The sequence below is a fragment of the Styela clava genome, chromosome 1 (genome assembly GCF_964204865.1).
Source record: "Styela clava chromosome 1, kaStyClav1.hap1.2, whole genome shotgun sequence".
NCBI lineage: Eukaryota > Metazoa > Chordata > Ascidiacea > Stolidobranchia > Styelidae > Styela > Styela clava.
In genome coordinates, this window is record NC_135250.1 from 20,150,439 (window position 1) to 20,176,001 (window position 25,563).

At 35.6% G+C, this 25,563-nt stretch overlaps 2 protein-coding genes across 2 annotated transcripts; both read left to right on the forward strand.

Annotated features, from left to right (window-relative positions):
- The first annotated feature begins 139 nt into the window (after nt 1-139).
- LOC120325370 (uncharacterized) lies at nt 140-10,596 on the forward strand. Its single transcript, XM_078112138.1, has 12 exons — nt 140-300; nt 373-738; nt 823-838; nt 978-1,156; nt 1,791-1,908; nt 2,313-2,317; nt 7,885-8,274; nt 8,359-8,374; nt 8,515-9,026; nt 9,258-9,449; nt 9,957-9,999; nt 10,297-10,596. Exons 1-10 carry the CDS (start codon nt 231-233, stop codon nt 9,446-9,448), a joined length of 1,863 nt encoding a protein of 620 aa, XP_077968264.1. The 5' UTR covers nt 140-230; the 3' UTR covers nt 9,449; nt 9,957-9,999; nt 10,297-10,596.
- A 6,577-nt stretch (nt 10,597-17,173) lies between these two features.
- LOC144421778 (uncharacterized) lies at nt 17,174-20,172 on the forward strand. Its single transcript, XM_078111374.1, has 7 exons — nt 17,174-17,326; nt 17,399-17,791; nt 17,876-17,891; nt 18,031-18,614; nt 18,846-19,037; nt 19,532-19,574; nt 19,873-20,172. The coding sequence occupies exons 1-5, from the start codon at nt 17,257-17,259 to the stop codon at nt 19,034-19,036; spliced, it is 1,254 nt and encodes a 417-aa protein (XP_077967500.1). The 5' UTR covers nt 17,174-17,256; the 3' UTR covers nt 19,037; nt 19,532-19,574; nt 19,873-20,172.
- The last annotated feature ends 5,391 nt before the right edge of the window (nt 20,173-25,563 follow it).

The window sequence follows — 25,563 nt, forward strand, 5'->3', positions numbered from 1 at the left end:
TCGAGTACTTGAACTTGATCACTTTTCCTATTCACATTAGACACTTATTATACTTAAAATTGCATGTGATGATCCACTTGAAAATATTTACATCACTTGACAGTCAATACGTGGTTTTTTGAAATTCTATATAGCAAGTTTGCGTGAGCTTGAGATCCCATACAGCTTTCATTGACGATATAAATCTATTTTCTCTCCAGCAGGATCGAAGCTAAAATTGTAACGTCAACATGCGTTGTTTGATCCTCCTTGCTATTTTGAGTACGGCCACGGCCTTGCCACTGAATTTTGGAACTTTCTGTAAGTTTGCTTTATAATTATTGTAATATAGATTATTGTTTAACGCCAAAATACTTATTTCTTTCAATCTAGTGGGATGTGGCGACACAGGTACCTCGATATCCGCATCAGCTGTCGCAAAAACTTCGTTTGGTCCATGCGCTGATTTGCAGAAGCCTGATATTGTCATTGACGATCCATGTGTTGAAGTGAAGAAACCGTACGTGGGGGTTCAATCTCCATGTACCTTTAGACGACCTTGTTTCAGACGAAGCTCTCCGTGCCGATGTGTTTCCTCGCCGTGCATTACCAGAACAATCACACGTACACCGTGCGTAAGAAGAACCACACCGCCGTGCGTGAGAAGAACCATAACACCACCGTGCGTGAGAAGAACCATATCGCCATGCAGGACGATCATGCCACAACCGTGTAGAACTATTACAAGAACGCCATGTGGTTAGTAAACGTTTTCAATATATATTTTAGTATTCATACTCATTCCTAATTTACTAAACAAATCTCTTTTTATTATATTTTCAGTGAGACGCTCCTTCAGGTAAGCCAATAAAGTAACAACAAAACAATTTTAGTTTCATTCTAGCTATGTTTATATTTTTGATTTCTTACAATATTAATTGCGGAATGAATGTTCAGAACAGGCGAAGTAAAAAAAAAATAATAAAATTTATACTCAGTTATCCCTGCATCCAAAGAAGACCATGTGTCACGAGAAGAGTCATTAACCCATGCGTCACCATCAAGCAACCGTGCGTACCAAAGATAGTTGAAGATCCATGCATCACCGTCGAGCAACCATGCGTACCAACAAAAATTGAAGCGCCATGCTTACCAGTTAGAACCATCGATCCGTGCGGTATAGTATATTTTTATTTGATTAAAAGATAAGGTTAAATTTGTTATGAATGCATGGTTTGACGTTGATTTATGATGTCTTCAACAATATGGTGTAACTTTGCACAGTTCATGTATACATTATTTCAACTTGGGCAGGAATTATCTAATCTATCTTTTATTGGACACGTAGTGGACATAACGATCGTTTCAATATTATGTTGTTGTTGTTGTTCTTTGACACGTTTTTAAAAAGTCGCTTTTCTCTTCGAATACTGGACCAATTGCTTTGAAATTTTCAGTGGTTGAAGATTAATTTTTTCGCTAGAAGGCTATTACTTCTATTTATTTCAAAATTTTGCGTGAATTCTATGAAATTTGATATTTCGTCTAAAATTTTGCTGTATTATTTTTTATTCATGGGAACACGGATTTTAGTCAGTGCCATGACTGGCTGTACGTTTTGATTCTGCAAAATTCTTGCTACTGGAAATTCAGAACTTTTTTGAGGGTACCGGTAGCGTCAAAGGTACCGGTAAGGACTGATTCGCTCTGGTCTGACGTGTCCATATATTTGTGCGTAGCTCTCTTGTTATTTCTATCTTTTTATTTGTGATAAAATAAAATAATTACACAAAAATATTTTTGTTCAATAGTTGGTTTCAGTGCGACCGCTTGTGCAAGTGCTTCGGCCTCAACATCAAGCACCTTTGAAACTGACTGCATCGGAGGAGTAAGCGCTTCTGCAAGCGCTTCTACTTCAAATGATGTATAGTTTGAGGTAGAATAAATTTTTTTAGAAAAAACTTGAATATCAAATTGTCATACAACAACCGCACCTAACTGTTACCGCCCCAACTGTTACACTTAAACTATAAAAAGATTTCACATTATCACATTAATGATGTAATCATACGAGATCCGATAAAATAAAAAGACAATGAAGGTTACAAAACTCCATTTCTCGATTCCAATAATGTTTATCAATAATTTACCAAAGCAAACTTTACAAAAAAAATCATCATTCCTATAGGCTTGAATTCCACAACTTGGTTCGCAGGGTATTTTATTGTCACGAATAAAACAAAACAGTATGCCAAGCACCACTATGTCTGTACTAACCACAATGTATATATGTTTATATAACACTCAATATAAACAAATTTTATGAATTCCAGTAATGGTAAAATCAGACCATTAAAAATACCAAACGACAAATTTGTTTTATTATTTCACGATTTTTTTCAATTTTAGATAGAATTCAATCATAACGATTTATTGTCTTTCAGGGTTCAATGAAACGCTGTGTCAACCTCGGGATAGATAGATGGTGTAAGTAACTAAATCTCAGTGTTTTTGATGCAAGACCCAGGTAGAATTCGAGTTTTAAATTTCACCCCATGAGTGGAAAAAAAAAACTTTTCTGACAATAGATGAGTATAGAAATAGTTGGCCAGATAAAATTTCTTGAAACGTTCAAATATGATGGTGGTCATGATTCTGGAGACGCCAAATATACAACATCATATTGGTCTTAAGAAAGTTGCCGTTTTATGCACTCGTTAATTAAAAATCTTTTGTTAATTTTTGATTTTTTCTGTTTCTAGGTGGTTCTAGGATAGATTCTGTTGAATCCCAGGGAGACAGCTGGAGTTAAACACTCCCTTAATGTTGGAGAAAAGTAGTCAGAAAGGAGAGCGACTTTATTGTTCCTTTTTTCCTTTGAATGTTCTCTTCTCTTTGTGTGCATGCTTGCACACCAATTTGTCTGATTAGTTCTCTTGCGTCTTCGTTTCTCTGCCTGTATTAAAACCTAAATATTTGAAAACCAACTTTTTCAATGTATTTAGGTTTGTGCGTATCTTTTTGTGTTTTGTCTCGTTGAATAAATATCAAAATTGCCTCCAGTTTTGTTGCCAATTTATTGTACACGTTTTTACAAATGATCTAGCCAGAGACCTGTAACGGGTAGACAATCTAACTTGAAAATTATAGACATCGATTTTTCGCGACAAAATGGTATTTTTCTGCTTTAGAAAGAAAAACGCAGTGAAGGAGATAATAAGAACTACGAAGCATGTCACCGTTATATAACATGACCCGGTGAGATGTCGAGTTGATTTTGCTGTTGGTGTTCCTTTCTGTCATTAGCCCATTTTGATTTAAACATTATACGTAGCTGATAGTAACATAAAAACCACATTGCAACCAAACAACAAATTTCACGAGAAGGCCATTTTGTATTTATATATCAAATAAATCAAGTTCGATGTCAGCCACCTAAATACTCCTAATTACCTTTATTGTCCTTGGAACGAACACATTGGTCCAAGCTTGTTAGGCTGTGTACCTATTCTAGACAACAATATTTGTGGAAATGAAGATGGAAGTTTGTTTTAGTGAGCTTACAAAGACCAGTTCCACGGTTTCGTTACTAAACTTCAAAAACTCGAAACAAAAAAATTCCTTTGCAGAAATTTACAGTTGGATTCCACAATCAGTATGTCGCATACACATTGGATAGTAAAAGTAAAAATCATCTTTCTAAACTCTAATCCAAGAATCGAGATTCATGTCCTATTCTTCAAGCTCCTTTATTTCCCGCGTGTTATGTGACTTCTACAACGAAAGTTTAAATTAATGTCGCTGGTGACACACAGAGATCCACTTATAGATTACTAGTGTGGAACAGATGTGAGCAGACGACTAACGCATTGAGAACAAATATCATTTCAGAGAAAACAAGAGAGCCATGTTCAAATATATGCATACCTTAAATAAAACGAAATATAATATCATCACTTCACCGAAAGTAATAAGGTACCGGTACAGGTATCCTGCACGAAGCTGAACAAGGAAACTGCGTTAACTACATGGCTTTGGTACCGGTAACTGACTTACTAGTACCGATACCCAGTACGACACAGTTCATCTATTTTAAAAAAGTCCCCATATTAAAAGACATCAACTATAACTGTGACTGCAAGCCTCGCATTTGAGAGACTATTTGGGCTTCCATATCGACAAAGAGCCGAAAGCCGCACTGTTACAGGTACACGGATTCTCCAGTTTCTTTCGCGATTCTGTTTCAACTTTAATTGAAATACCAACTAATTCGACTTACACTTTTTGAACACTTACGTGTTCAAAAATACCAAAACGATCGTTATGTCCAATAAAGTGTCCAAAAACTTTACCACAGAAACATCATAGATAAGTGAAATTTCGTTGTGACAGTTTTTATTGTCATGCTTGCAGTCAATGAATTCATTTGGAGCTAAGTCATATATGGCAAAGACCATTGTGCAGTTTTTTAGCATTTTACTGAAGTATTTTATACTAAACTATACTATCTTGGTATTCTACCTACACCGCCAATGATAAATATCAATAAGCTACAGTTGGATATACCCCAAATTGGAATTGGATGTATGTTTTGCTTTTCTTATGATGTTTTTGGACAAGTCAGTGTTCATAACGATCGTTATAATATTATGTTGTTGTTCTTGTTGGTATCATTCTTCTTCGTCACCATAAAATCGGGATTCTCTTCGAATACTGGACCAATTGCTTTGAAATTATCAGGAGTTAAAGATTGATTTTTTCGCCAGAAGGCTATTACTTTTACTTATTTCAAAAATTTCTGTGGACTTCAAGAGATTCGTTTTTTAGGTGTCAGAATAAAAAATAGCGACAACTTGTGACGTATATATATACTTGAGCAGCTCTGTTGTATTATTGATAGCATCTAAACGCCCTATCTATTTATTGGAATAGTCAGTGTACATAACGATCGTTTAAATATTATGTTGTTGTTCTTGTTGGTATTACTCTTCTTCGTCATCATAAAATCGGGGTTCTCTTCGAATACTGGACCAATTGCTTTAAAATTTTCAGGGGATAAAGATTGATTTTCCCACCAAAAGGCTATTACTTTTACTTAATTCAAAAATTTCTGTGAACTTCCAGAGGTTCGTTTTTTGTGTGTCAGGATAAAAAAAGAGCGACACCTTGTGACGTGCCCATATATTTGAGCGTAGCTCTCTTGTCGTAAATAAGTCTTGGACGTCCAGTCGCTGATAAGTAATAAAAATATCTATTTAACTCGCTTGCCCAACAGTGGCATGTAACTCAATTCTTTTACTTACCGGGTGTCTCAGGATTCAATGATTTATTTCTGAACTAGGCAAAATATTCAGTGAATCTACATTAAATTTAATCAGATAGGCCAATTGATAATCATTGCCTTTTCATAGCGACATAAGAAAAGGCAGTAGGTTGTATTGCATTGATTAAACCCAGGCAAATGTCGCCATAAATGCTCCTTTTCCACAACTAAACAATCATGTAATAAATACGGGTGATTCCCTTTAAGTATTTTCCAATTTGATAGTTCAACTAACCAGTGGTTTTCATCCTTTTTCAGTTCGCGGACCGGTAAAATTCCAAAACAAATTTTGCGGACCGGCGGACCTTCAAAATTAACCAAACATGTCATGAACACAAAACATAATCAAGAGAATGCAATTGCTACAAAAGTAGATGGTGCAAAATAGTCAATCCAATTTAATGAGAAATCAGCTGCAGTGTTTTCGATATTATACGTATTAAACTCAGTTCTAATGGAGTTTCTGCAAGACGTAGTAGAGCTGTTTGAACTGGATAATACTTTGCTGTTTGTTTGTTTTCATTTTACTATCAAACCTCGCTAAACTATAGTTCCACTGTCAAATTACGGAATGTGCGAACTTCTCACTCAGGTACCGTCTGGGGTTGTCATGTGAGAAAAAGCCAGAAAAAGTCAACAATTTTAACAAGTACAAAAACCTCATGATTTGACAGATTTGAAACTCTTAGCACAATAGTGGATTTGCACAGTTTGCAATCATGCTGATTTAGAGCCATCAGTTGATTTAGTGAGTCACACCAAATGCTAAATCCAACCAAACGTTGTAGTTTTTGTTGCTATCATGGCAATTTCAACTTCCGCATGATCAAGAGTTTACGACTGAGAAGGATTATTACGTGTTTCAAAAAGCCAAATTCGTGAATTTTGGCGTTAAATCACAAAATTAATGGACATGCCGCCAATACTTTGTATTTTGCAATTTGCTTATAGTATATTTATATTGGAATATATTTAGCGGACCGGCAGCAAGGTTGGCGCGAACCGGCGGTTGAGAACCAGTGGTTTAAAGCAAATTCGCCCAATTTTACATTGATGTTATATCAGTGCTATGATGACAAGGTATTCATTGTCAATGCAAATAGCAGGAAAAATCATGTAGCAAATTACAGCAGTCCAATAGGCATCCACTTTCCAAAAATGCTATTCGAAGGAAAACTAAGAATAAATATCAGCCTCTATTTCTCAAGAAAAAAGTGGAAACTTACTGGGAATTCATTCTAGACAGCTAATCATTGATTTTCCAAAGTTTTCGCAGCTTTCTTTTATTCCGTAGGCTCGGCGGTTGGCGCATTGCACTGGGCGTACCTGATTACCAAGCGTGAGTTTTTCGGTTTTGGTTAATTGTGTGCGAGAGGATTGCTGGACTCCCTTTCCACTGTCCATATGAAATATTACGGAGTGTTACGACTTGGAAACGCTGTAAACGTGGGGAAAATAAACGCTTTTGGTCGATTATGAGACAACACCTATGCATCGTGCAATCGCCTCGTGTTATCTTAATTATTATTATCTTTTTAAATCAATCAAGCTGCTTTTTATCAAATTGCTTCGAATCAATTCGAATTGATATTGATTCGCTTCGATTCAAAATTCTTAAACTTACATCCCTATCCATATGATTAGAGCGCCTCGCCGACTTTCCTATCAAACTGGATAAACATGAAAACACTTTTGCTAAAATCTCGTAACTTACAGCGCATGCCACATTAAAACACTTTGTCTATACTCTATCTATAGTAATACAGAATCCTCGATAGCATCATCGGTCAAGGCCGATATCTGATTGATTTGTATTTATTTTCGTAATCGTTCGATTTTGATCATTTAAAATCTAGGGGTTATTCAGTTTATCTGAATGTCACGGTTTCGTTTGATTGACAGAATTCGTTGACTATATATTATGCACTTGCACAGTTTGTTCAGCAACAGTCCACTGGCAAAGTTACATATACATATTGTGATCAAGTGTTAGAATAGGGGCATTTGAACCGGAAAATCAGTATTTTAGAACATCAATAAGCAACTGAAAGAGAAGAGTAAACAATACAAGCAAAAATATCAACTTCGCGAGATCGCCACGCGTCAATGTGAAGTACGCTATGTAAGACAGACGGCGCTGATTGACTTTCACTCGATTCTAAAATCATATTTGAAGTAAGTTGGCACACGATTTTGTTTACTCAGTGAGATGCGTTAGATCGAGTACTTGAACTTTCCTGTTCACATTAAACACTTATTACACCTGAAATTGCATGTGATGATACACTCAAAAATATTTACATCTCTTGACAGTCAATACGTGGTTTTCCGAAATTCTATATAACAAGTTTGCGTGAGCTTGAGATCCCATACAGCTTTCATTGACGATATCAATCTATTTTCTCTCCAACAGGATCGAAGCTAATATTGTAACGTCAACATGCGTTGTTTGATCCTCCTTGCTATTTTGAGTACAGCTACGGCATTGCCACTGAATTTTGGAACTTTCTGTAAGTTTGCTTTATAAATATTGTATAACAGATAATTGTTAAACGCCACAATACTTATTTCTTTCAATATAGTGGGATGTGGCGACACAGGTACCTCAGTATCCGCATCAGCTGTCGCAAAAACATCGTTTGGTCCATGCGCTGAATTGCAGAAGCCTGACATTGTCATCGATCCGTGTGTTGAAGTGAAGAAACCGTCTGTAGAGGTAAAATCTCCATGCACCTTTACAAGACCTTGTTTCAGACGAAGCTTTATGCGCCGACGTGTTTCCTCGCCGTGCTTTACTAGAACAATCACACGCACACCGTGCGTAAGAAGAACCGTAACACCACCGTGCGTTAGAAGAACCATAACATCACCTTGTGTGAGAAGAACCATAACACCTTGCGTGAGAAGAACCATATCGCCTTGCAGGACGATCATTCCACAACCGTGTAGAACTATTACAAGAACGCCATGTGGTTAGTAAACGTTTTCAATATATATTTTAGTATTTATACTCATTCCTAATTTACTAAACAAATCTATTTTTATTATATTTTCAGTGAGACGCTCCTTCAGGTAAGCCAATAAAGTAATAATAAAACAAATTTTTGTTTCATTCTAGCTATGTTTATATTTTTGATTTATTTCAATACTAATTACAGAATGAATGTTAAGAACAGGCGAAGTAAAAAAAAATTATTGATATTTATACTCAGTTATCCCTGCATCCAAAGAAGACCATGTGTCACGAGAAGAGTCATTAACCCATGCGTCACCATCAAGCAACCGTGCGTACCAAAGATAGTTGAAGATCCATGCATCACCACCTTCGAGCAACCATGCGTACCAAAGACAGTTGAAGATCCATGCATCACCACCTTCGAGCAACCATGCGTACCAAAGATAGTTGAAGATCCATGCATCACCACCTTCGAGCAACCATGCGTACCAAAGATAGTTGAAGATCCATGCGTACCAAAGATAGTTGAAGATCCATGCATCACCACCTTCAAGCAACCATGCAAACAAAAGATAATTGAAGATCCATGCATCACCACCTTCGAGCAACCATGCGAACCAAAGATAGTTGAAGATCCATGCATAACCACCTTCGAGCAACCATGCCAACCAAAGATAGTTCAAGATCCATGCATCACCGTCGAGCAACCATGCGTACCAACAAAAATTGAAGCGCCATGCTTACCAGTTAGAACCATCGATCCGTGCGGTAATGTATATTTTTATTTGATTGAAAGATAAGGTTTAATTTATTATGGATACATGGTTTGACGTTGATTTAGGATGTTTTCCATAATACGGTGTAACTTCGCACAGTTCATGTATACATTATTTTAACTTGGGCGAGAATTATCACATTCTATCTTCTATTATTTATATCCTTTTATTTGTGATAAAATAAAACAATTTCACATGTTCACATAATATTTATGTCCAATAGTTGGTGTCCGTGCGACCGCTTGTGCAAGTGCTTCGGCTTCAACATCAAGCACTTTTGGAACTGGCTGCAACGGAGGAGTGAAAGCTTCTGCAGGCGCTTCTGCTTCAACATCAAGCACTTTTGGAACTGGCTGCATCGGAGGAGCAAGAGCTTCTGCAGGCGCTTCTGCTTTCCATCATACTCTATTTTAAGGTAAAATAAAAAAATTTAGAAGTGTGAATACCAAATTGCCAGACAACAACCGCACTTACCACACCAAGCGATTTACAGTAACCTATTATACTAACACTAGAAAAAAATGGTGTGGTCCAATAAAATAAAAAATACAATGAAAGCAACAAAACTTCATTTCTGGATTCCGATAATGTTTATCAATAATTTACCGAGGCAAACTAAAACATCTTTCTTCTACACTTAAACTCCACAACTTGGTTTGCAAACAGCATGCCAGGTACCACTATGCTTTACTGGCCTCAATGTATATATTTATATAACACTCATAAAACTACAAAGTTCAGAAGAATTATTTATGTAATATAGTCATACCATCACGTTATATTCCGGGGCCAAATCTTACAGATTCCATTAAGGGTGACATAAAAATAAAATAAAAATATCGAAAACAGATTAGTTTATTTTTCCCTGATTTTTTTTCAAATTGGAGATATAATTCATTCATAACTGTTTATTGCCTTTCAGGGTTCAATGAAACGCTGTGTCAACCTTGGGATAGATAGATGGTGTAAGTAACTAAATCTCATTGAAGTTTGTTTTTAATACATGGATGCGAGACCTGAGTGAAATTGGGATTTTATATATCACTCCATGAGTAGGAAAAACCAATGAGACGACTATGCCCTTTTCACTGGTAAATATGAATAAAGGAATAGTTGGTCAGATAAAAGTTCTTGAAACGTAGAAATGATGGTGGTCATGACTTCGGCCAATATACAACATTCTATTGGTTTCAAGAAAGTCGCCATTGATGCAATCATTAACTAAAAATCATTTGTTAATTTTTGATTTTGTCTCATTCCAGGTGGTTTTAAAATAGATTCTCTTGAATCCCAGGGAGACAGCTGGAGTCTCACGCTCCTTTAATGTTGGAGAAAAGTAGTCAAAAAGGAGAGCGACTTTATTGTTCCTTTTTTCTTTGAATGTTCTCTTCCCTTTGTGTTCATGCTTGCACGCTATTTTGTCTGATTAATTCTCCTGTGTCTTCGTTTGTCTATCTGTATTAGAACCTAAATATTTGAAAATTAACTATTTAATATATTCAGGTTTTTTCGTGTCTTTTTGTGTTTTGTATTGTCTTGAATATATATCAAAATCGCCTCCAGTTGTGTTGCCAATTTATTGTACATGTTTTCATCAATGAGCTATTGGCCTGTAGCGGGTGGACAGTCTAATTTGCAAATTTCAGTCATCGCTTTTACGTTACAAAACGATCTTCTTTAGTGCTATAGAAAGAAAAAGTGAGGGGTATAATAGGAACTACAAAGCATGTCATCGTTGTATATGATAACCTGCTGTAATGTCGAATTTAGTTTTCTGCTATAATCGCTCCTTTCTAACATTAGCCCATTTTTATAGATTTATGCAACATAAGTAGCCAATTATAACATAAAAACGTTCAAACCACAATGCAATTAGAGAACATAAGCAAAAAATAATTTTTATTTTTATAGCAAAACACTCAAGTTCGACCCTTTTTTGTCCTTACAACATACTATTCCCAGGTTGTTAGGTTGTGCACCTATTCTAGCAATATTTAGAGAGTATTAAGATATCAATTTTGTTTCGATGATCTTACGAAGACCAGTACCACGGAATCGTTCTTAAATTTTAAAAACTTAAAACATAAGAGCCATCTCTCGACCACTTACTGGCGCAACAACAACAATAGTGAACAAGAGACCTATGCTCTATATATGGACACGTAGCGCCACCCAGTGGGAATAATTTTGATGACGTCATAGCGAAAAAAAGTAATAGCCCTCTGGAGAAAAATTTTATCTTCAACCACTGAAAATTTCAAAGCAATTGGTCCAGTATTCGAAGAGAAAATCTATTTCTTTAAAACGTGTCAAAGAACAAGGACACTAAGAACAACAATAAGAACAACAACAACATAATATTGAAACGATCGCTATGTCCACTACTTGCCCAATCCAGGTCATGATAAATTATTCCTCAATTTCGCAAAAGTAAAGCTGCCTAATTTCTAGCGTGTTATGTAATTTCTATAAAACATATTCCGGAGTCGATATATATAGCTATAAATATTTCTTATCAGACACGTTTAGTGGACATAACGATTGTTTTGTTGTTATGTTGTTCTTGTTGTTCTTAGACACTTTTTGGACACCTAGTGAAAAATCTAAAAAATCGCTTTTTTCTTTGATTACTGGACCAATTGCTTCGAAATTTTTAGTGGTGAAAGATGAAATTTTCCTCAAGAAGGCTATTATTTTTATTTTTTTCAAATATTTCTGTTAGCTCTGTGAGATTTGTTTTAGTTTGCTATGAAGTCACTGAACGTTCTGCGGGCATCGGACGCCATTTTGTGTCCGACCACCTACGTTCCGCTTGGTGGAAATATATTTGTAGACTGTGATCTGACGGTACGGTAAACCGAAATTTTTGATGAATTATTATTAAATCTCGTATGATTCCCAGAAATTTAAAAAAAAAATATAAGTAATAGCCATCTGGGAAAAAAAAATTCCAAAGCAATTGGTCCAGTAATCGAAGAGAAAAGCCACTTTTTAATAACGTGTCAAAGAACAAGCATAGGAACAACAACAACAACAACAACAATAAGAGAGCTAGGCTCAAATATATGGACACTTAGCGCCACATAATTTCAAAGACGTCATAGCAAATAATAGAAGTAATAATAGCCTCCTAAAAAAAAAATTCCATTTTTAACCACTGAAAATTTCAAAGCAATTGGTCCAGTAGACAAAGAGAAAAGCGATTTCCTCACAACATTACAAAAAACAAAAACAACATAACAACGAAAGGATCGTTATGTCCACTTACGTGTTCAAAAATACCAAAACGATCGTTATGTCCAATAAAGTGTCCGAAAAGGTAGGTGAAATTTCGTTGTGACAGTTTTTATTGTCATGCTTGCAGTCAATGAATTCATTTGGAGCCAAATCTTATGGCAAAGACCATTGTCGCAGTTTTTTGGCATATTACTAAAGTATTTTATACTAAACTATACTATCTTGGTATTCTACCTACACCGCCAATGATAAATACCAATAAGCTACAGTTGGATATACCCCAAATTGGAACTGGATGTATGTTCTGCTTTATGATGTTTTTGGACAAGTCAGTGTACATAACAATCGTTATAATATTATGTTGTTGTTCTTGTTGGTATCATTCTTCTTCGTCACCATAAAATCGGGTTTCTCTTCGAATACTGGACCAATTGCTTTGAAATTTCCAGGGGTTAAAGATTGATTTTTTCGCCAGAAGGCTATTACTTTTACTTATTTCAAAAATTTCTGTGAACTTCCAGAGGTTCGTTTTTTGTGTGTCAGGATAAAAAAAGAGCAACACCTTGTGACGTGCCCATATATTTGAGCGTAGCTCTCTAATCGTAAATAAGTCTTGGATGTCCAGTTGCTGATAAGTAATAAAAATATCTATTTAACTCGCTTTCCCAACAGTGACATGTAACTCAATTCTTTTACTTACCGGGTGTCCCAGGATTCAATGATTTATTTCTGAACTAGGCAAAATATTCAGTCAATCTACATTAAATTTAATCAGATAAGCCAATTGATTATCATTGCCTTTTCATAACGACACAAGAAAAAGCAGTAGGTTGTATTGCATTGACTAAACCCGGGCAAATGTCGCCATAAATGCTCCTTTTCCACAACTAAACAAACATGTAATAAACACGGGTGATTCCCTTTAAAGTATTTTCCAATTTGATAGTTTAACTAACCAGTGGTTTTCATCATTTTTCAGTTCGCGGACCGGTAAAATTCCAAAACAAATTTTGTGGACCGGTTGACCTTCAAAATTAACCAAACATGTCATGAACACAAAACATAATCAAAAGAATGCAATTGCTACAAAATTAGATGGTGCAAAATAAGCCAATCCAATTTAATGAGAAATCTGATGCAGTGTTTTTGATATTAGACGTGTTAAACGCAGTTCTAATGGAGTTTCTGCAAGACGTAGTAAAGCTGTTTGAACTGGATAATACTTTGCTGTTTGTTTGCCTCCATTTTACTATCAAACCTCGTTGAATAGGTCCACTGTCAAATTACGGAATGTGCGAACTTCAGGTGAAAAAAAAAACAGAAAAAGTCAACAATTTTAACAAGTACAAAAACCTCATGATTTGACAGATTTGAAACTCTTAGCACAATAGTGGATTTGCACAGTTTGCAATCATGCTGATTTAGAGCCATCAGTTGATTTAGTGAGTCACACCAAATGCTAAATCCAATCAAAAGTTGTAGTTTTTGTTGCTATCATGACAATTTCAACTTCCGCATGATCAAGAGTTTACGACTGAGAAGGATTATTACGTGTTTCAAAAAGCCAAAATCGTGAAATTTGGCGTTAAATCACAAAATTAATGGACATGCCGTCAATACTTTGTATTTTGCAATTTGCTTATAATATATTTATATTGGAATATATATATAGCGGACCGGCAGCAAGATTGGCTCGGACCGGCGGTTGAGAACCACTGGTTTAAAGCAAATTCGCCCAATTTTACATTGATGTTATATCAGTGCAATGATGACAAGGTATTCTTTGTCAATGCAAATAGCAGGAAAGATCATGTAGCAAATTACAGCAGTCCAATAGGCATCCACTTTCCAAAAATGTTATTCGAAGGAAAACTAAGAATAAATATCAGCCTCTATTTCTCAAGCAAAAAGTGGAAACTTACTGGGAATTCATTCTAAACAGCTGATCATTGATTTTCCAAAGTCACCGAGGCGCAACGCTGCGGTATATAAAGAATGTTCAATATTTTGTGATATTGGAAACATGAAACGTTCCCATCGGTACATCATTTTGAACCTGTAGCCCATTGTCGTAAAACTGCATTTCAGATGGTTACCGGTATCTAAATTTACATTTAAGGATGTTACATTTGGCGACGATATTCCCATACTACGATTATTGTAACAGAAATTGTTTGTTGTTACTTACGGATAATCGACAAACGCTTATCTAAAAATATACACAAAACTTTTTTCAGAATCAGAATATATTTCGCGTCCTGTATTTATTTCCATCCACTTATTTGACGCATTCTTTTTTTTATTCCCTAGGCTCGGCGGTTGGCACTGGGCGCACCTGATTACCAAGCCTGAGTTCTCCGGTTTTGGTTAATTGTGTGCGAGAGGATTGCTGGACTCCCTTCCCACTGTCGCAAGGGGGTTCACGTAACCAGTGTTCGGCAACGGCTACCTCCACCACCAAGTACATGTATCTGAAACAAGTAACTGGTTAACTATTCGCATACCCAGAATGAATTGAAAACCGGACGGGAGGTCGTAGTAATCCATATGTAGGGATGTAAGTTTCGAATATTTTATTTCCGAATCTGATTCTATTTAGTATAACCTCACATTATCGTTAATTTTATTTAAATTTGGAAGAACTATAGCGCAAATTGTGATAAAATGACAATAACGAACTTGAAGAAAGAGTTAATTAAGTTAGTTGAAGAGCACATTGAATTGATACTTCAACTACATAATGTAGTAGAGAATATATATTTTGTTACATAGAGTTACACTCAGGTAAAATTACTTATTACATGAATTTATGTTCGCAAACAATACCGGATCGTTTCTTCTAAAATTCACCTTCAAAATTCATCCAAATGATAAACGCCATTGGAATATGCGATGGAACCGATTGGCCGTGAAAGAAAGCAAATGATAACTAGAGCTACGTGCAGCTTTAACAGGCTTCCCGCGTAAAAAAAACTGAAGACGCGTTTTGCTCACTGGAGCTTGAAAGCGTGGTCAGTCATGCATAAAATTTGCAATTTATGATGGGGGACTTATTATCTGCATGTGATGTAAATTTCATGTCTCTAAGTAGTGTCGTTCTTGAGAAGAAGATGAAAATGTAAAATCCTATATTGCTCACTGGAGCGTATCGCCAAGGTCACTCATGCGTATCCTTGACATATCGTATCCGGAACATGTCCATTAATCATTGTTATGAATTCCAACCCAATAGCATGTATCAATTTTGAGAAATCGCAAAAAAACTGAAAACGCATTTTGCTCACTGGAGCGTGAAAGCGTGGTCAGTCATGCATAAAATTTGCAAATTATGATGGGGAAATTATTGTCTGCATGTGATGTAAATTTCAAGTCTCTAAGTAGTGTCGTTCTCGAGAAAAAGATGAAAATGTAAAATCCTATATTGCTCACTGGAGCGTATCGCCGAGGTCACTCTTGCGTATCCTTGACATATTGTATCCGGAACATGTCCATTAATCATTGTTATAAATTTCAACCCAATACCATGTATCAATTTTGAGAAATCGCAAAAAAACTGAATACGCGTTTTGCTCACTGGAGCGTGAAAACTTTTATTGCTAGCTGAGAACTTCTGCACATTTGAGGTGAATTTCAAGTTTGTAGGACCAATTTGAAACAAAAATAATAAAAATAAATAATAATAAATAATAAATATTAATAAATAATAATAATAAAACACAGGAATACAATAGGTTCCCTGCTGACAAGCAGCGGGAAGCCTAACAAGGGAAGCATCGCAGACCTATGTTTTTAGTGAGAAATAATGTTGTTATTATAATGACATTACATATGTAATTTAAAAAAAGTTTATAAAATTATATATTGGTAAAACTTCTTAAATTTTTGAATAGTAAAAAAAATAAACGAAATATTGGTTCCTATGAAGCTGTGATCCATAGGAAATATTACGGAGTGTTACGAATTGCAAACGCTGTAAACGTGGGGAAAATAAACGCTTTTGGTCGATTATGAGACAACACCTATGCATCGTGCAATCGCCTCGTGTTATCTTAATTATTATTATCTTTTTAAATCAATCAAGCTGCTTTTTATCAAATTGCTTCGAATGAATTCGAATTGATATTGATTCGCTTCGATTCAAAATTCTTAAACTTACATCCCTATCCATATGATTAGAGCGCCGCGCCGACTTTCCTATCAAACTGGATAAACATGAAAACACTTTTATTAAAATCTCGTAACTTACAGCGCATGCCACATTAAACCAATTTGTCTATACTCTATCTATAGTAATACAGAATCCTCGATAGCATCATCGGTCGAGGCCGATATCTGATTACTTTGTTTGAAAATTTTATTTATTTCTGTAATCGTTCGATTTTGATCATTCAAAATCTAGGGGTTATTCAGTTTATCTGAATGTCACGATTTCGTTTGATTGACAGAATTCGCTGACTATATATTATGCACTTGCACAGTTTGTTCAGCAACAGTCCACTGGCAAAGTTACATATACATATTGTGATCAAGTGTTAGAATAGGGGCATTTGAACCGTAAAATCAGTATTTTAGAACAGCAACTGAAAGAGAAGAGTAAACAATACAAGCATAAATATCAACTTCGCGAGATAGCCACGCGTCAATGTGAAGTGCGCTATGTAAGACAGACGGCGCTGATTGACTTTCACTCGATTTTAAAATCATATTTGAAGTAAGTTGGCACACGAATTTGTTTACTCAGTGAGATGCGTTAGATCGAGTACTTGAACTTGATCACCTTTCCTGTTCACATTAAACACTCATTACACCTGAAATTGCATGTGATGATACACTTAAAAATATTTACATCTCTTGACAGTCAATACGTGGTTTTACGAAATTCTATATAACAAGTTTGCGTGAGCTTGAGATCCCATACAGCTTTCATTGACGATATAAAACCATTTTCTCTCCAGCAGGATCGAAACTAAAATTATAACGTCAACATGCGTTGTTTGATCCTTCTTGCTATTTTGAGTACGGCTACCGCCTTGCCACTAAATTTTGGAACTTTTTGTGAGTTTGCTTTATAATTATTGTATTATAGATTATTGTTTAACGCCACAATACTTATTTCTTTCCATATAGTGGGATGTGGCAACACAGGTACCTCGGTATCCGCATCAGCCGTCGCAAAAACTTCGTTTGGTCCATGCGCTGAATTGCAGAAGCCTAACATTGTCATCGACGATCCGTGTGTTGAAGTGAAGAAACCGTCCGTAGAGGTAAAATCTCCATGCACCTTTACACGACCTTGTTTCAGACGAAGCTTTATGCGCCGACGTGTTTCCTCGCCGTGCTTTACTAGAACAATCACACGCACACCGTGCGTAAGAAGAACCGCAACACCACCGTGCATTAGAAGAACCATAACATCACCTTGTGTGAGAAGAACCATAACACCGTGCGTGAGAAGAACCATATCGCCTTGCAGGACGATCATTCCACAACCGTGTAGAACTATTACAAGAACGCCATGTGGTTAGTAAACGTTTTCAATATATATTTTAGTATTTTTACTCATTCCTAATTTACTAAACAAATCTATTTTTATTATATTTTCAGTGAGGCGCTCCTTCAGGTAAGCCAATAAAGTAATAATAAACAAATTTTTGTTTCATTCTAGCTATGTTTAAATTTTTGATTTATTTCAATACTAATTACAGAATGAATGTTAAGAACAGGCGAAGTAAATTTTTTTTTTTAATATTTATACTCAGTTATCCCTGCATCCAAAGAAGACCATGTGTCACGAGAAGAGTCATTAACCCATGCGTCACCATCAAGCAACCGTGCGTACCAAAGATAGTTGAAGATCCATGCATCACCACTTTCGAGCAACCATGCGAACCAAAAATAGTTGAAGATCCATGCATCACCACCTTCAAGCAACCATGCGAACCAAAGATAGTTGAAGATCCATGCATCACCACCTTCGAGCAACCATGCGTACCAAAGACAGTTGAAGATCCATGCATCACCACCATCCAGCAACCGTGCGTACCAAAGATAGTTGAAGATCCATGCATCACCACCTTCGATCAACCATGCGAACCAAAGATAGTTGAAGATCCATGCATCACCACCTTCGAGCAACCATGCGTACCAAAGATAGTTGAAGATCCATGCATCAACACCTTCGAGAAACCATGCGAACAAAAGATAGTTGAAGATCCATGCATCACCGTCGAGCAACCATGCGAACCAAAGATAGTTCAAGATCCATGCATCACCGTCGAGCAACCATGCATACCAACAAAAATTGAAGCGCCATGCTTACCAGTTAGAACCATCGATACGTGTGGTAATGTATATTTTTATTTGATTGAAAGATAAGGTTTAATTTGTTATGGATACATGGGTTCACGTTGATTTAAGATGTTTTCCATAATATGGTGTAACTTTGCACAGTTCATGTCTACATTATTTTAACTTGGGTGAGAATTATCACATTCTATCTTCGATTATTTATATCCTTTTATTTGTGATAAAATAAAACAATTTCACATGTTCACATAATATTTATGTCCAATAGTTGGTGTCCGTGCGACCGCTTGTGCAAGTGCTTCGGCTTCAACATCAAGCACTTTTGGAACTGGCTGCAACGGAGGAGTCAAAGCTTCTGCAGGCGCTTCTGCTTCAACATCAAGCACTTTTGGAACTGGCTGCATCGGAGGAGCAAGAGCTTCTGTAGGCGCTCATGCTTTCCATCATACTCTATTTTAAGGTAAAATAAAAAAATTTAGAAGTGTGAATATCAAATTGCCAGACAACAACCGCACTTACCACACCAAGCGATTTACAGTCACCTGTTATACTAACACTAGAAAAAAATGGTGTGATCCAATAAAATAAAAAATACAATGAAAGCAACAAAACTTCATTTCTGGATTCCGATAATGTTTATCAATAATTTACCGAGGCAAACTAAAACATCTACACTAAAACTCCACAACTTGGGTTGCAAACAGCATGCCAGTTATGCTTTACTGGCCTCAATGTATATATTTTTATAACACTCATAAAACTACAAAGTTCAGAAGAAATATTTATGTAATATAGTCATACCATTACGTTATATTCCGGGGCCAAATCTTACAGATTCCGTTTGTGGTGAAATAAAATCAATAAAAATATCGAAAACAGTTTAGTTTTTATTTTTCCCTGATTTTTTTTCAAATTTGAGATATAATTCATTCATAACTGTTTATTGCCTTTCAGGGTTCAATGAAACGCTTTGACAACCTTGGGATAGATAGATGGTGTAAGTAACTAAATCTCATTAAAGTTTGTTTTTAATACAGGGATGCGAGACCTGAGTGAAATTGGGCTTTTATATATCACTTCATGAGTAGGAAAAACCAATGAGACGACTATGCCCTTTTCACTGGTAATATATGAATAAAGGAATAGTTGGTCAGATAAAAGTTCTTGAAACGTAGAAATGATGGTGGTCAAGACTTCGGCCAATATACAACATTCTATTGGTTTCAAGAAAGTCGCCATTGATGCAATCATTAACTAAAAATCATTTGTTAATTTTTGATTTTGTCTCATTCCAGGTGGTTTTAAAATAGATTCTCTTGAATCCCAGGGAGACAGCTGGAGTCTCACGCTCCTTTAATGTTGGAGAAAAGTAGTCAAAAAGAAGAGCGACTTTATTGTTCCTTTTTTCTTTGAATGTTCTCTTCCCTTTGTGTTCATGCTTGCACGCTATTTTGTCTGATTAATTCTCCTGTGTCTTCGTTTGTCTATCTGTATTAGAACCTAAATATTTGAAAATTAACTATTTAATATATTCAGGTTTTTTCGTGTCTTTTTGTGTTTTGTATTGTCTTGAATATATATCAAAATCGCCTCCAGTTGTGTTGCCAATTTATTGTACATGTTTTCATCAATGAGCTATTGGCCTGTAGCGGGTGGACAGTCTAATTTGCAAATTTCAGTCATCGATTTTACGTGACAAAACGATCTTCTTTAGTGCTATAGAAAGAAAAAGTGAGGGGTATAATAGGAACTACAAAGCATGTTATCGTTGTATATGATAACCTGCTGTAATGTCGAATTTAGTTTTCTGCTATAATCGCTCCTTTCTAACATTAGCCCATTTTTATAGATTTATGCAACATAAGTAGCCAATTATAACATAAAAACGTTCAAACCACAATGCAATTAGAGAACATTAGCAAAAAATAATTTTTATTTTTATAGCAAAACACTCAAGTTCGACCCTTTTTTGTCCTTACAACATACTATTCCCAGGTTGTTAGGTTGTGCACCTATTCTAGCAATATTTAGAGAGTATTAAGATATCAATTTTGTTTCGATGATCTTACGAAGACCAGTACCACGGAATCGTTCTTAAATTTTAAAAACCTAAAACATAAGAGCCATCTCTCGACCACTTACTGGCGCAACAACAACAATAGTGAACAAGAGACCTATGCTCTATATATGGACACGTAGCGCCACCCAGTGGGAATAATTTTGATGACGTCATAGCGAAAAAAAGTAATAGCCCTCTGGAGAAAAATTTTATCTTCAACCACTGAAAATTTCAAAGCAATTGGTCCAGTATTCGAAGAGAAAATCTATTTCTTTAAAATGTGTCAAAGAACAAGGACACTAAGAACAACAATAAGAACAGGAACAACATAATATTGAAACGATCGCTATGTCCACTACTTGCCCAATCCAGGTCATGATAAATTATTCCTCAATTTCGCAAAAGTAAAGCTGCCTAATTTCTAGCGTGTTATGTAATTTCTATAAAACATATTCCGGAGTCGATATATATAGCTATAAAAATTTCTTATCAGACACGTTTAGTGGACATAACGATTGTTTTGTTGTTGTGTTGTTCTTGTTGTTCTTAGACACTTTTTGGACACCTAGTGAAAAATCTAAAAAATCGCTTTTTTCTTTGATTACTGGACCAATTGCTTCGAAATTTTTAGTGGTGAAAGATGAAATTTTCCTCAAGAAGGCTATTATTTTTATTTTTTTCAAATATTTCTGTTAGCTCTGTGAGATTTGTTTTAGTTTGCTGTGAAGTCACTGAACGTTCTGCGGGCATCGGACGCCATTTTGTGTCCGACCACCTACGTTCCGCTTGGTGGAAATATATTTGTAGACTGTGATCTGACGGTACGGTAAACCGAAATTTTTGATGAAATATTATTAAATCTCGTATGATTCCCAGAAAATTCAAAAAAAAAATATAAGTAATAGCCATCTGGGAAAAAAAAATTCCAAAGCAATTGGTCCAGTAATCGAAGAGAAAAGCCACTTTTTAATAACGTGTCAAAGAACAAGCATAGGAACAACAACAACAACAACAACAATAAGAGAGCTAGGCTCAAATATATGGACACTTAGCGCCACATAATTTCAAAGACGTCATAGCAAATAATAGAAGTAATGATAGCGTCCTAAAAAAAAAATTCCATTTTTAACCACTGAAAATTTCAAAGCAATTGGTCCAGTGAACAAAGAGAAAAGCGATTTCCTCACAACATTACAAAAAACAAAAACAACATAACAACAAAAGGATCGTTATGTCCACTTACGTGTTCAAAACTACCAAAACGATCGTTATGTCCAATAAAGTGTCCGAAAAGGTAGGTGAAATTTCGTTGTGACAGTTTTTATTGTCATGCTTGCAGTCAATGAATTCATTTGGAGCCAAATCTTATGGCAAAGACCATTGTCGCAGTTTTTTGGCATATTACTAAAGTATTTTATACTAAACTATACTATCTTGGTATTCTACCTACACCGCCAATGATAAATACCAATAAGCTACAGTTGGATATACCCCAAATTGGAACTGGATGTATGTTCTGCTTTTCTTATGATGTTTTTGGACAAGTCAGTGTACATAACAATCGTTATAATATTATGTTGTTGTTCTTGTTGGTATCATTCTTCTTCGTCACCATAAAATAGGGTTTCTCTTCGAATACTGGACCAATTGCTTTGAAATTTCCAGGGGTTAAAGATTGATTTTTTCGCCAGAAGGCTATTACTTTTACTTATTTCAAAAATTTCTGTGAACTTCCAGAAGTTCGTTTTTTGTGTGTCAGGATAAAAAAAGAGCAACACCTTGTGACGTGCCCATATATTTGAGCGTAGCTCTCTAATCGTAAATAAGTCTTGGATGTCCAGTTGCTGATAAGTAATAAAAATATCTATTTAACTCGCTTTCCCAACAGTGACATGTAACTCAATTCTTTTACTTACCGGGTGTCCCAGGATTCAATGATTTATTTCTGAACTAGGCAAAATATTCAGTCAATCTACATTAAATTTAATCAGATAAGCCAATTGATTATCATTGCCTTTTCATAACGACACAAGAAAAAGCAGTAGGTTGTATTGCATTGACTAAACCCGGGCAAATGTCGCCATAAATGCTCCTTTTTCCCAACTAAACAAACATGTAATAAACACGGGTGATGCCCTTTAAAGTATTTTCCAATTTGATAGTTTAACTAACCAGTGGTTTTCATCATTTTTCAGTTCGCGGACCGGTAAAATTCCAAAACAAATTTTGCGGACCGGTTGACCTTCAAAATTAACCAAACATGTCATGAACACAAAACATAATCAAAAGAATGCAATTGCTACAAAATTAGATGGTGCAAAATAAGCCAATCCAATTTAATGAGAAATCTGATGCAGTGTTTTTGATATTAGACGTGTTAAACGCAGTTCTAATGGAGTTTCTGCAAGACGTAGTAAAGCTGTTTGAACTGGATAATACTTTGCTGTTTGTTTGCCTCCATTTTACTATCAAACCTCGTTAAATAGGTCCACTGTCAAATTACGGAATGTGCGAACTTCAGGTGAAAAAAACCCAGAAAAAGTCAACAATTTTAACAAGTACAAAAACCTCATGATTTGACAGATTTGAAACTCTTAGCACAATAGTGGATTCGCACAGTTTGCAATCATGCTGATTTAGAGCCATCAGTTGATTTAGTGAGTCACACCAAATGCTAAATCCAATCAAAAGTTGTAGTTTTTGTTGCTATCATAACAATTTTAACTTCCGCATGATCAAGAGTTTACGACTGAGAAGGATTATTACGTGTTTCAAAAAGCCAAAATCTTGAAATTTGGCGTTAAATCACAAAATTAATGGACATGCCGTCAATACTTTGTATTTTGCAATTTGCTTATAATATATTTATATTGGAATATATATATAGCGGACCGGCAGCAAGATTGGCTCGGACCGGCGGTTGAGAACCACTGGTTTAAAGCAAATTCGCCCAATTTAACATTGATGTTATATCAGTGCAATGATGACAAGGTATTCTTTGTCAATGCAAATAGCAGGAAAAATCATGTAGCAAATTACAGCAGTCCAATAGGCATCTACTTTCCAAAAATGTTATTCGAAGGAAAACTAAGAATAAATATCAGCCTCTATTTCTCAAGCAAAAAGTGGAAACTTACTGGGAATTCATTCTAAACAGCTGATCGTTGATTTTCCAAAGTCACCGAGGCGCAACGCTGCGGTATATAAAGAATGTTCAATATTTTGTGATATTGGAAACATGAAACGTTCCAATCGGTACATCATTTTGAACCTGTAGCCCATTGTCGTAAAACTGCATTTCAGATGGTTACCGGTATCTAAATTTATATTTAAAGATGTTACATTTGGCGACGATATTCCCATACTACGATTATTGTAACAGAAATTGTTTGTTGTTACTTACGGATAATCGACAAACGCTTATCTAAAAATATACACAAACCTTTTTTCAGAATCAGAATATATTTCGCGTCCTGTATTTATTTCCATCCACTTATTTGACCCATTCTTTTTTTTATTCCCTAGGCTCGGCGGTTGGCACTGGGCGCACCTGATTACCAAGCCTGAGTTCTCCGGTTTTGGTTAATTGTGTGCGAGAGGATTGCTGGACTCCCTTGCCACTGTCGCAAGGGGGTTCACGTAACCAGTGTTCGGCAACGGCTTCCTCCACCACCAAGTACATGTATCTGAAACAAGTAACTGGTTAACTATTCCCATACCCAGAATGAATTGAAAACCGGACGGGAGGTCGTAGTAATCCATATGTAGGGATGTAAGTTTCGAATATTTTATTTCCGAATCTGATTCTATTTAGTATAACCTCACATTATCGTTAATTTTATTTAAATTTGGAAGAACTATAGCGCAAATTGTGATAAAATAACAATAACGAACTTGAAGAAAGAGTTAATTAAGTTAGTTGAAGAGCACATTGAATTGATACTTCAACTACATAATGTAGTAGAGAATATGTATTTTGTTACATAGAGATACACTCAGGTAAAATTACTTATTACATGAATTTATGTTCGCAAACAATACCGGATCGTTTCTTCTAATATTCATCTTCAAAATTCATCCAAATGATAAACGCCATTGGAATATGCGATAGAACCGATTGGCCGTGAAAGAAAGCAAATGATGACAAGGGAAGCATCGCAGACCTATGTTTTTAGTGAGAAATAATGTTGTTATTATAATGACATTACATATGTAATTTAAAAAAAGTTTATAAAATTATATATTGGTAAAACTTCTTAACTTTTTGAATAGTAAAAAAAATAAACGAAATATTGGTTCCTATGAAGCTGTGATCCATAGGAAATATTACGAAGTGTTACGACTTGGAAACGCTGTAAACGTGGGGAAAATAAACGCTTTTGGTCGATTATGAGACAACACCTATGCATCGTGCAATCGCCTCGTGTTATCTTAATTATTATTATTTTTTAAATCAATCAAGCTGCTTTTTATCAAATTGCTTCGAATGAATTCGAATTGATATTGATTCGCTTCGATTCAAAGTTCTTAAACTTACATCCCTATCCATATGATTAGAGCGCCGCGCCGACTTTCCTATCAAACTGGATAAACATGAAAACACTTTTGTTAAAATCTCGTAACTTCAGCGCATGCCACATTAAACCACTTTGTCTATACTCTATCTATAGTAATACAGAATCCTCGATAGCATCATCGGTCAAGGCCGATATCTGATTACTTTGTTTAAAATTTTATTTATTTTTGTAATCGTTCGATTTTGATCATTTAAAATCTAGGGGTTATTCAGTTTATCTGAATGTCACGATTTCGTTTGATTGACAGAATTCGTTGACTATATATTATGCACTTGCACAGTTTGTTCAGCAACAGCCCACTGGCAAAGTTACATATACATATTGTGATGAAGTGTTAGAATAGGGGCATT

What these genes read in the sequence shown, in the direction of transcription:
- LOC144421778 (XM_078111374.1), top strand. Translation starts at nt 17,257, where the DNA reads ATGCGTTGTTTGATCCTTCTTGCTATTTTGAGTACGGCTACCGCCTTG. An exon ending in ACTAAATTTTGGAACTTTTT is followed by an intron (nt 17,327 to 17,398) that starts GTGAGTTTGCTT and finishes CTTTCCATATAG; the next exon opens with TGGGATGTGGCAACACAGGT. An exon ending in TAGAACCATCGATACGTGTG is followed by an intron (nt 18,615 to 18,845) that starts GTAATGTATATT and finishes TATGTCCAATAG; the next exon opens with TTGGTGTCCGTGCGACCGCT.
- LOC120325370 (XM_078112138.1), top strand. Translation starts at nt 231, where the DNA reads ATGCGTTGTTTGATCCTCCTTGCTATTTTGAGTACGGCCACGGCCTTG. An exon ending in TAGAACCATCGATCCGTGCG is followed by an intron (nt 1,157 to 1,790) that starts GTATAGTATATT and finishes TTTGTTCAATAG; the next exon opens with TTGGTTTCAGTGCGACCGCT. An exon ending in TAGAACCATCGATCCGTGCG is followed by an intron (nt 9,027 to 9,257) that starts GTAATGTATATT and finishes TATGTCCAATAG; the next exon opens with TTGGTGTCCGTGCGACCGCT.